Genomic DNA, 13,158 nt, shown 5'->3' on the forward strand with positions numbered 1-13,158 from the left:
ATATAATGTTGAATTATGCTCTATAGTTTATTGTTTGTGGTATCATAGTCAGATCATTTATTTGAGATCTATAAATGAGGCAATCAGCTCAATATAACGAGTCAATGATCTCAATATAATGAAGCAACAAGTACAATATAACGAGTCAATGATCTCAATATAACGAAGCAACAAGTACAATATAACGAGTCAATTAGATAAATATAATGAGATAATACATCAATATAACTAGGCAATGAGCTCTATATAACGAGTCAATGATCTCAATATAACGCTGAAATAAGCTCAATATAATTGCTATAACATTAACACATGATAACATAACTACAATAATGTGGTAAAAGAGAATTGAGTGGAGACTATTGTTTGTGGTATAGTAGCTGGGTCATTGAATTGTTGCGCATCTATTGGTTCATCCCGCATTTTTTTCTATAACAAAATTTAACAAGGCTACATCAATATAACTAGGCAATGAGCTCTATATAACGAGTAAATGAGCTCAATATAACAAAACAACTAACACAATATAACGAGTCAATGAGGTAAAACTAACCTTTGTTGAATGTTTGGACCTGTTAATTACTTTTTCTACGACAGATAATTTTTGTTTCGTTGGTGGCCTACCTCGAGCCTTCACTCTAACCGGAGAGTGAATCACTTTCTCGGTTGGAGGATTAGTTGCTGGTGTGGAACTTGTAGATGAATTATCAAAATCCAACATCAACTTTTGAATAATGTCTTCCAAAAGTCTAGACGCAACTGAGGTATTATCTTCAGATTGTGATGCAAGCTGTTGGAACAAATGCATCATTGGAGTTAGACTGTTATACCTTTTTCTTTGACTTTCAAACACATCAAAATCATAAATATTGGTGATGCTTTGATAACCTCGTTTCAAATCTTTGCGCCAACGGTTCAAGACATATCTCTCAGGCACTTGATCCACTTTCATTCTTCTATACACCATAAGAATATGTCTGCACAAAATTCCCCTAAACTCAAACATCTTACATTGACATTTTACAAAATTCCCCATCGCGGTGTAGTGTACTTTCAACCAAACGTCCCTCAAGGTTTCTCCTGCACTTCCCAGAATGTTCTCTAATACATCAAAAACATGAGTTGGACCTTCCTGTTGAATATTTTGGATTTCGCAATACAACATCCCGGCCACTTCGTTATGGATTATCCTCAAAATGTCGTTAGTGTACAAACTATGAAATTGTCGTTCCACGGGATAGCCACAAACAACTGACAAACTTGAATTATATGACTGAAAATCCAGTTTCATTTCTTTCTCGATGTTTCTCTTCAAAGCCCTGTCATATTGCTCAACAAACTGTTTGATGGAGGTTTTTGAATGAACAAAGTCGTCAAAAAAAGAATTCCTGCTTTCACTTCTTTGTGAGGTTGACAGGCCTGCCCAAAAGTGGTGTTTTACGTAGACAGGTATCCACTTACTTCGTTCTCTGTACAAAGAGTTTAACCAATCGCTATCTTCTAATTGAAAATCGTCTACCATTCTCATCCATTCATAATCGCACTGATCAATTGTGATTGAGTTATAGACAATATTTTTCATCGTTTGTTTTAGAGATTTGTATTGAGTGTGAGCACCAAATTTAGCTGGGAGTTTCATCATGATATGCCAAAAGCATAATCTATACTTGGTGTTTTGAAACACCCTCTCAATAGCAATGCCCATTGATCGACATTGGTCAGTTATTATTGCCTTCGGAGCACATCCATACATGCATGTCAACCATGCATTAAAAAGCCAAATGAATGAGGAAGAATCCTCGCTGAATAGTAGGCCACACCCTAGTAGAATGGATTGTCCGTGATGATTCACCCCTATAAATGGAGCAAAAGGCATGTCGTAACGATTTGTCAAATAAGTTGTGTCGAAGGTGATGATATCGGAGAAGCATTAATAAGAAGCCCTGCATCTTCCATCAGCCCAAAATACATTCTTTATCCGAGAATCTTCGTGTAGATCATATACATGATAGAAATTTGGGGATTTGCCTTGCATTAGAGTGAAGTATTGAAAAAGTGCTTCCACATTACCATTTCATAACCTCAACTTCCGAAATTCTGAAATAAAGTTTCTACAAGATCTCTCGTCAAATTTCAGATTATCATAATCACCGACTTCAACTACAAAAGATTGGAAACTTTTTGCGAGTGTAATTCCTGCTTCATCAATTAATTCCAATCTTCTCTTCACCTCCGGATTAAGAACCTTGTGGGATCTAAGATGTCTTGATTTCCCCGGGCTCATGGCATAGTTGTGCTCAAGGTAGACGCTGGTGATCTCGACTTCCCCATCGTTTCTAACAGCAACATTAATCATTGCTTTACAATTCGTCTTGATAGAGGGTCTGGGATGTAAAATATTTTTTCCCCTTGATGTAAAAACACCATTTTTTTGCACAAGCTAGCGAGAACCACTTTTGTTTGCCATCCGGTCCATTTTTTGTTCCGAGCTTACTTATACCGAAACCAGTACCAAGGGAATAGGCCTTGTAATACAAACGAATCTCCGTTTCGGATGGAAATATCATCCCAACAGTCGAGATTTCAATGACTGGAGCAGATTGAATTAGATGATCCATGTAGCTGAACAATAAAATATTTGAATTAAATTAGAAGATTTGAATTAACAATAATATAACCGTGTATTGAGCTTAATATATCTCTGTATTTAGATAAATATAAAGGTGGAATGGGCTCAATATAAAGGTGTATATATTTGTGTATTGAGCTCAATATAAAGGTGTATTGAGCTCAGCATAACAGTGTATTTAGATCAATATATAGGTGTATTTAGATCAATATATCTGTGTATTGAGCTCAATATATCCGTGTATTGAGATCAATATAAGATGTATTGAGCTCAATATAACAATGTCAATATAAAGTTGTATTGATCTGAAGATAAAGGGAGGATAATGATTAAAGATAACGATGAAAAAACACAATATCAAAACATAGTAGTCATATGGAGTTATCCGAACAATATCAATATAAAGTTGTATTGATCTGAAGATAAAGTGAGGATAACGATTAAAGATACGATGAAAAATACAGTATCAAAACATAGTAGTCATATAGAGTTACCCGACCCACCGTCGATATGGTTCTCCGGAGCAACCATCGTCGAAATGTATTTATATCGAGTTATATCCTGGCCGCCGTCGATAAGGTTCTCCGGAAGAACCGAATCTATTCTAGGGTTTACAAGAAATTGGTTGTATGGGAGAGGATAGAGACAAGAGAGAAAATAGAGAAAAAGAGAAGAAAAGAGAGAAAAGAGAGAAAAGAGAGAAAAGAGAGAAGTGGTTTCCGTGCGCTTACATTTCTTTTTTATATAATTTTTTTTACAGCCTGGTAAAACACACATGACAGACACGAAGGATTCGCTGTATGGTCGGAGGCCCATCATCGGTCTCCCTATCACTGCTCTTATATTATACCCCCTTATAAGGTATAAGTTATGTACCTAATTTATACTGTATATATAAATATACATCAATCAAACCATCCTTCTAATTTATTATAGATATAAGTATATATAATTAGGGGTGAGTCGGTACGGTATACCTTAATATTTTATCCATACCTTATACCTTACCGAAAATTTCGGTATACAAAAAATTCATACATTTGTCTTATCTTGATTTCGATATACCTTGATTTCGGTATACCTTAATTTCGGTGTACAAAAAATTAATACATTTACCTTACTTTGATTTCGATATACCTTGATTTCGGTATACCTTAATTTCGGTGTACAAAAAATTCATACATTTACCTTACCTTGATTTCTGTATATCTTAATTTCGGTACGGTACCGGTATTATACATTTGATACCTAAAAAACATATTAACTTAAAAAAAATCAATTTCGTCGATAAAGTAAAGATGACATATATTGAATAATATTTCAGTATAATTATATTTTGATATTATTTAAAAATTATATTTCTATAATTAAATTAATATCAAATCTATTTAAATATTTCCTTATATATAATTTTAATTTATAAATACTATTTCGATATTTTGGTATATCTCTAAATACCAAAATTTAAAAATCTTAAACTTTTACCATACCAATAATTTCGGTATTCGTACTATACCTTACCTTTTTTTCGGTATACCATAAAAATTGATATTTTCAATATATTACGGTACAGTATTTTCGATATAGCTATAATATTAATAATTTTTATCACCCCTATATATACTTTATCTACAGAGTTGCAACCCCTACCAAACCCTATATATACTTTATCTACAGAGTTGCAACCCCTACCAAACCGTAGCCTTGTAATATTAATACCAAAAAATATTTTATGATTTACTTTCTTATTTTTTAGATACAATACTGTGATAATAATTTTTACAAAATATTAAATTTCAATAAAGTTTAATGAGTTATCCTTGCTAATTAAACCACATTTTTCTAAACCATAAACTCTAAATATTATTGAATCAATTAATTAATTAGTGGTTTAAAATTTGAATTTACTTATAAAAATGTGCTAGCAATATTAATTTTTTCTTGTGCTTTTGAATCAATTATTAAACAACCCGAAAATAAAATAATATACATCAAATTCTATTGCAAAATAAAATATGCATCAAATTCTTATCACATATATATATAGTCTGGTCTGGTCGTCGGTTGACGTGTTTATAATTTTGAAACGCTTAAATTAAATATGTTATATATATTTTTCGTACTTGCAACCTAACAAAAACAAATACACTTCTTTAACCAATTAAGCTAATAAGACTTTATATTTTAAATTTAACTCAAAATTTGATGAACATACCACATTACTAACCATCTAAATTCAAATTTTAACTAATTAAGCTAATAATAATTTATATTTTAAATTTAATATAAAGTTTGATAAATAGACATCATTGCATTTATATAATTTTAAAATTTTGTATTAATTTCTTATAAATTTATAAGACCTATTATTAATTTGTGATATATTTAAATAAAAAGAAATTAATTTATTTAATTATTTCTTCCTTTAATGAGTTTATATACAAAATTATAAAATAAATTTAAAAATCATAAATAGTGTAGTGGTTAAAGTGTTCATATTTCAAACTGAGACAAATGTTCGAGGCTCAGTACATATTTAGAGGGGTATAAAGAATACAATGATGATAGTATATGTGGGTGCGATGATGTATTAAGGGAATGGTCGGAATTTAGAGAGGTATTATAAAGATTAAAATGATATATGTTGGTGCAATGATGAATTAAGGGAATGGTCGAATTTTAGAGGGTATTATAAAGATTAAAATGGTATATGTGGGTGCAATGATAAATTAAGGGAATGGTCGGATTTTAGAAGGGTATTATAAGGATTAGAATGATGGTTCGAATTGAAACAAAATGCCCAAATTAGGGTGTAGTATGATTGACAATGACGAAGAATCGGATAGAGCAAAATGTTCAATGTGAGGGTAGAAGGTGATCGATAATATGACGAGTCACGGATGAATTTGTTTGATCATTTGTCTCCTTTTTATGATATACAAAATATATATACATATACAAAATTATAAATTAAATTTAACAATCACATGTGATGTAGTGGTTAAAGTGTTCAAACTTTGAATTTAAGACCAAGGTTCGAGTCCCAACTGAAACAAATTTTAGAGGCGTTATTATAAAGATTAAAATGATTATGGTATATGTGTAATGATAGATTAAGGGAATTACCGAATTTTAGAGGTGATGGTTCAAATTGGAACAAAATGCCCAAGTGAGGAAGTAATGTGATCGATAGTGATGAGTTTGTTAGTGCATAATGTTCAAAGTGAGGGTAAGTGTTGGTCGATAATGACAAGTCGAATGAAGCAAAATGCACAACGTGAGGGTAGAATGTGGTCGATAACATGACAAGTCACAGATAAAGAAAAATATTGAAAGTAAATATATAAGAGGATTGATATGACTTGTCGGTGGTGCTTAATTTTCAATGTAAGAGTAGTTGATGTCAAAATTGTCAAGTTAATTGGACATAATTTCGTTTTAAGATAATATCGATTCACTTAAGGAAGCATAACTTTTTTAAGTGTAATCAAAAAGTAATACTAGATGTATCAATTATATATTATATTAAGAAATTTTAAAATAAGATAATTGTAATATTGTTTTTGTTAAATTATTGTATTATAATCCTTAAAATATTTAAATTAATTAGTAAAAAGTAATATTTGTAAAATACTAATTGATGAAAATATTTATTATATTATAAAATAATAATTTAAATATATAAAATATAAATAATTAAATTTAGAATGTATTTAATAAAATTAATATATTTTATATGCTCTTTACCTATCTATTAATTATATAATAAATTTTTTGTTTAGATTAAATATATATATATAATTATAATTTGAATTCAATAATCACAATGGTCAAATAGTTAAATAATTAATATTTTAAATTTGAGATTAAGTTTGGAGTCTCCCTTAATAATCTGAGGAGGAATGAATGGTGGTTTCTAATATTATTCTTGAAAAAATCTATATATGAGGTTAAATTCTTCATAAGTCTGATTTTTCTATGATGGCTAAATTTTTCATAAGTCTGATTTTTCTTAAATTAAGTACATTTCATCATCTTTTAATATAACATTTTATGTTTATTTTATTATTATAAATATATATTATAATTTTAATTAAAAAATTGATTAAAAAAATGATATAATACATTCAAAATTAGATAAAATATATGTTACAATTGACATTCTTAACTTGTCAATAGAATAATAAGTTAATGTGACCTATCTTTTATGTCTATTATACTATCATTTTATGTCTATCATTTTTGCATGTTAATTTTAAATGGTCAATTAGAGAATTAATATTAATATGTATCTAAAATGAGATAAAATATTTATTTATGTACTATAAACTTGACATATTATATTATTTAATAAAATAATAAAATTTTAATTTATTTGTATATTATTTTTTGTTTTATTATCATTATTCAATTATATGATTGTCTCTATTATTTTTTTACCATATAATATTTATTAATTTAATTGAATAATATTAAATAAATTTTTAAACATGTGATCTTTTTACATTAATTAAATATAAATATATTCTTTTTATAATATAAAGCATGTTTCGCATCAAAATTATAATTATTTTTTTAATCTTTGGAACGTAAGGTGACAGTCTAGTTTATATAATATTACTATTTAAATATTTTGTTGAACGAACAAGACAAATTTTAACAATATTTACATCTGATTATCACATGCAATATTAACCTATTTGGTTCTGTTGCAAATTTACTACACAATTTCGATATAAGAACTTTATTAAAATATCAAAGTCTTGATATTCAAACCTCTTTTATCTTTAAAACCAAAGTCTCACTTAAATAGATGACAAAACGATGAATTAGAAGATTGTCATAGAAATTTACATATTATTATCTTTATTTTCACTCACACCTCTTAGGAAAAATGAATAAAAAATTCATATATGTGAAAATAAATGACAACGCACCATAATGAGTATTAGTGGACCCTCGAGATTATTTTGTTTTCCATCTAGATAGCTTATATTTCATTTTTATGATAATCGGACCCCAAAAGACATTGTATTGTAATTTAGCGCTCAATGACATACCAAGATAGGTTGACGAAAAAACACAAATTCTGAATCCCAAAATATTTGACACATCATCCTTCTCCTATTTGAAATGAAGCAAATAAAAGATGTATAATTTATTAAGATTAACTCGAAGATCTGAAAATGCCACACAAATAAGCATAAAATATTCTGAAGATGCTTAAAAATTAATAGGTGGCCTGAACCAAACAGAGCGTGTCATACAAAAAAAAAACAAATGTAATATGGAAAAAAGATACATTCATGTCTCATAACTCACTCACGGATGATTCTGAGTTTTTTACGATTGCCATAATTTTTAGAGAGCTTTCATAACATGAAGAGCAAGAAAAAGAGAGGGAACACCATTTTGATCCCTCGGGAGCTCTCAAAAATTCCTGAGAACTCCAATTTATAATGACAAAAAACTTAATCGTCGAAAAGTATAATCTAATCTATCAATCTATTTCACACTTATTCCCATTATTTCCGATATAAACAAAAACTCTCAATTGACGTGATCATAAGTTTTTTTCGGTATCAAACTTGATAAAACACATTGTCACCTCATAAGTTAGTTGAGTCTTTTTTATTTTTAAAAAAAGGTCAATTAAATACGTCTCATCCCGACGCTTTATCACTTCCACATTTCTTAATGAACTCTCGATTAGTAGTCAATTTAATAACAATAATAATTAACTCAATTTTTTTAGCTCCACAATTAGTCTTACTTTGTAGATAAAAGGTTTCAAGTTCGATAAGACTACTTGATTAAAGAATGATATGATTATGGGGTGTCTTGCTAGTCACTCATGAGATTAAACCTAAGGTCTATTGTTGCGCGAATTCAAATACATCAAATACGATACAAAAGCGACGATACAACACATTTAAAAAAATGTAGATTACGATACCATACACCAACAATAAAATATGATATATACAATATTTAAATCAATTTAGTATTAACATAAATAGATATATAAACTCTTATTCATCGTTCATATAGTATCCGATCGATGGTTAAGGAAAAAGCTGCGTCATGGATAAAAGAAATAATGAAGTATTAGGTAAAAATGGTTAATTTGTTTTATTTTTAGTAATTTTAGTTTAGTCCCTCAAAATTTTAATAATTTAAATTTTAATAATTTCATTTTGATTTTAAAATTTATATTTTTTGAAAATTCCACAAAAGCGTACGTGGAAAACGTATCAAATTGTATAGAATTAGTCAATCTGATAAAAAGTCAACTATACATATTTTTTATATTCGATACTTGTTTACCGCATGGGATACTCAATTTTTTTTAGAGTGTGGGTGCTACTTAGTCCAAGGTAAAGAAAATTTAAGTAATGTAAAACTAAAAATTTTATGTAAGAAAATAGAATGAATTCGATTTTTATTACAAATTAATATGCGTCGTCAGTGCTGTAAATTTTGAATTTTCTTGGAAATAAGGCAGATGAAATCAAGAAAAATGGGTCTATTTTTCATATTTATTAAACATGATTTTCAGTGCTCTTTTTCATTTTCCCTCCCCAATCCACAAAAGCTGCAGATATGATTTTTCTAGGGAAAGAATGTGTTCATTTTATATATTTATTTATTCTGCAAAGTTTTTGTATATTAATTATTAGATAACTTATGAATCCTTAATGATCTAAACATACTTTGCATTATTAACTTCTCATCTACACACACTTACACTTTTAATATTAAATACCAAAAAATATTTTTATGATTTACTTTCTTATTTTTAGATACAATATACTGTGATAATAATCTTTACAAAATATCAAATTTCAATAAAGTTTAATGTGTTATCCTTGCTAAATGAACCACATTTTGCTAAAACTTATTGAATCAATTAATTAATTAGTGGTTTAAGTTTTGGATTTACTTATAAAAATGTGCTAGAGATATTGATTTTTCTGTGTACTTTCAAACTGGTTAAACAACCCGAAAATAAATTAATATACATCAAATTCTACTTACTTTTATAATATATATTCAATACATGTCATTTGTATTAAAATGAGCTTCCAAATAAACATATTAATCACTTAAAATCTGAGGTACATTAGTTAATAAAATGAAAACAGTGTAACTTAATACCATCAATGTTTAACTTTGGCTATTATATTAAAGTAATTTTTATATCATGAATTTTTTACTGTCTGTCTATAGTTCGAACTCTCATACAAAAAGTCAAATAATAATAATAATAATAACAATATAAGATAATAAATAGATTATAGAACAAAAATGATAAATTTTAGAAAAAAAGCTTGTTTAGACATAATTTTCTCTTATTAACTAATAAAAGTCCATTTAAACATACTAATACTATTAAAAATTGGCTCATTCAGCCCCTTTTTTGTTAACCATGGTTAATTGCTTTTAAAAATGTTATATTTATTAATTAAATATTCATTTTCTCTCTACTCCTTTTTTATAATTAATTAATTTATTTAAATTTATCTCTTTTACTATTCTTTCTTTTGATATTAATTTTTTATTATTTATTTCTTTTTATATAACATAAATTATTTTAAAATTAGTTGGTCTCTTTTATGGACTAATATTGAATACTAGAATGTATAGAAGTAGTTCAATTTTTTGATATTATAATATTTTTATATTTTGTTAAGTATTTTTATTAATAATTAATTATATAATCTTTTTTCAGGAATTTTATTTACTAAAGAGGGGAAGACACAATAAATATATTGTTCTATAAATTATCTAATTAAATTACATTATAGTATTCCTAAAAAAAGACTAAATAATTTTAAAATAATATAAGTTGATATAATAAGCAAGCAATATAGTAGAAAAAAAATAATAAAATTAAATAATAACAAGAATAAATAGGAAAAAGGAGATAAATTAATTAATTAATAAAAAAAATATTAGACAAAGAAAACAATAGAAAAAAAAAGATAAATGAGTTAATTAATAAAAAAAAAATAGAAATATTACAATTAATAAATATTAAATTAAAAAAATAATCATTAATATACATCATTTTAGTTATTAGTTCAATATATCTAATGAAATAATTGTACAATATATATGTCTATCTAGATAACACTTATTTCCTAATGTTTAGTTAGTAGTTATAATACAAATTTTAATATATATGAAATAGATAATTAAACAATAAATAAATTGTTTTCAAACTAGTAAATTTTTAATTATATAAACTAGCATGTATCCCGTGCATTTGCACGAATAATAATATAAAACAACTTGTAAAAAAATATTACGGTAAAATTTTTTATGGGCGGGTCAACCCAAATTCGACCCAAATATTCATTTACTCTCACATATATCCAAATTAACTACAGCTCTCGACCCGACAATCCAGACACTTTAAAAATTAAGCATCATTATATATATATATATATATATAATATATATAGATTAGTTAGTTAAAAAAGTTGAACTTATATTTTTCAAATGTCACGCGTTTAATCAATTTTGGATTTAATTTAAAATATAAAGTGTTATAGCCTAGTGGTTAAAATGTTATACGCATTTGTTTAATTCTGATTTTATAACCGTTTTAATAAGTTTATGGCGGGTCAACCCCACAATCCGACCCCAGTGTATCCATTTACTCTCACATATATCCAAATTAACCACAGCTCCCGGTAATTTCGGACACTTAAAAAATTAAGCATCATATTATATTATATATATCGATATACTCGATATATATATATTTATATATATATATATTTATATATAGATATATATATAGATATCTATAGATATAGATATATAGATATATCTATAGATATAGATATATAGATATATAGATAGAGTATAGATACGATAGAGATATTACCTTTATTTACTAATGAGTGTAACCGCCACATAAAGATCTTACTTTTGTATATAAGAGATTAAGATTGTATATGTTGTTATTTGACTTTAAAATTATCTATTATTTTATTTCTTCTTTATTCAGTATAGGTAAGTATGTAGTGACTACTTGAGTTATATGATAATATATATAGATATATATATATAAGTAGATATAATAGATATAGTAATATGAGATATAGATATATAATTATATATATATGGTTTCGTACTCTACTTAAATTAATAAGCTCTCTAAAATTATTTAAAGTGAAATGGGCAATGGCACATGGATATACATAATTCTTTTCAGTTCTTCTTCCCTCATCTATTCTGCTCCTTTACGTTGCACTAGGTATATTATATAATTCATCGCATAGTTTTATTAAGCAAATATTTTAATGTGTTCTGTATATCCGACTCGTATTGAAATTATTTTGAATAACAATGAATGGTCCATAGCATTATTAAGTTGCTATGTAACCAAATATTATCGTTAATTTATAGATTCAACTTATTGAATATATATAAAATTCATTTGATTCTAAAAGTCATTCATAATGACACATACATGTGAGTTGAGACCAAAACAAAATTAAAGGTTATCTAGTTTATTTCCAAATCGAGATGTTAGAAAATGTGTTTGTTGTAGTAACTTGCATGCATGTTCCTAATTTTTTGATTACATTATTCTAATGCATTGATTTTTTTTTTTATCTTTGATGCATCAACTAATGTTTATAATTATGATAAATGTTTTATTTATTTATTTTGAAAGGATGTGATGGTTTTTATTTAAACTAAAGTAGATTTCTAATATTTTATATTTAATTAAAAGTTTCAGAGTATTTATGGGAATGTTAATGGACCTAATGTCACTATAAGCCCTCCGGCCTTGCAGTTGAAAGTAGAGGGTAACCAGGGTAAATATTTCAATACATTATTGAAGTATAATGTATTAATCATATAAGAGAGGTTAATTGAAAATTTCATAATTTATATTGTATTTTGTAATTATCAATTCTAAACTCTTGTATTTTGTAGGTCAATTAAATGCATTAATACACAAAATTATGTTAAGTTAAAAAAAAAAATTAAACTGCCAATTTTCTTAACAGACTATTCTATTAGTATTAGTGTTGCAGGGGATATGTTCTAACGGCTTAGTAAGTGTTACATTTTCGAGTCCAGATGGGGTCATAACCGCTATTAATTATGGTGATAGTACAGAAATGTACTCAATATAAACAATATAAAATAAACGAAAGAGGGGTAAATAATTTTTTTTATCTTCTTATGAATCACTTAAATACATTAAATTGGAGTAGCTTAGGAATAAGTATTGTTTTATTAAACTTGTATATATTTGTTTTAAAGATATTGGGATGTTATTGGAGTTCTGGAGACGGCAATAATACTACCAAAGAAGATATATCTTTAGTCGAAGAAACATTGACTTCAAACGTGAGAAAGGTTTAATTATTAATTAATTAATTAAATAATACTTTGAGTTTAATACTTAAGCTTGTTGTTTAACCAAAATACAGAATTGAAGGACAAGTTTTAAGATTATTGTGCAAGAAAGAAGATCAAGTAGAAATATCATTCAATAGACC

General features: G+C 26.8%; 1 protein-coding gene across 1 annotated transcript; it reads right to left on the reverse strand.

The window, feature by feature from the left end:
• Window positions 1–263: 263 nt before the first annotated feature.
• LOC124919714 (protein FAR-RED IMPAIRED RESPONSE 1-like) lies at window positions 264–1,876 on the reverse strand. The gene is made up of 2 exons (XM_047460037.1): window positions 625–1,876; window positions 264–274 (listed from the first exon to the last, which is right to left on the reverse strand). Exons 1-2 carry the CDS (start codon window positions 1,874–1,876, stop codon window positions 264–266), a joined length of 1,263 nt encoding a protein of 420 aa, XP_047315993.1.
• Between the last annotated feature and the right edge of the window lie 11,282 nt (window positions 1,877–13,158).

The sequence above is a fragment of the Impatiens glandulifera genome, chromosome 1 (genome assembly GCF_907164915.1).
Source record: "Impatiens glandulifera chromosome 1, dImpGla2.1, whole genome shotgun sequence".
Classification (NCBI taxonomy): Eukaryota; Viridiplantae; Streptophyta; class Magnoliopsida; order Ericales; family Balsaminaceae; genus Impatiens; species Impatiens glandulifera.

Excerpts from the sequence above, each read along its gene's own strand:
- LOC124919714 (XM_047460037.1), bottom strand. The coding sequence starts at position 1,876 with ATGCCTTTTGCTCCATTTATAGGGGTGAATCATCACGGACAATCCATT.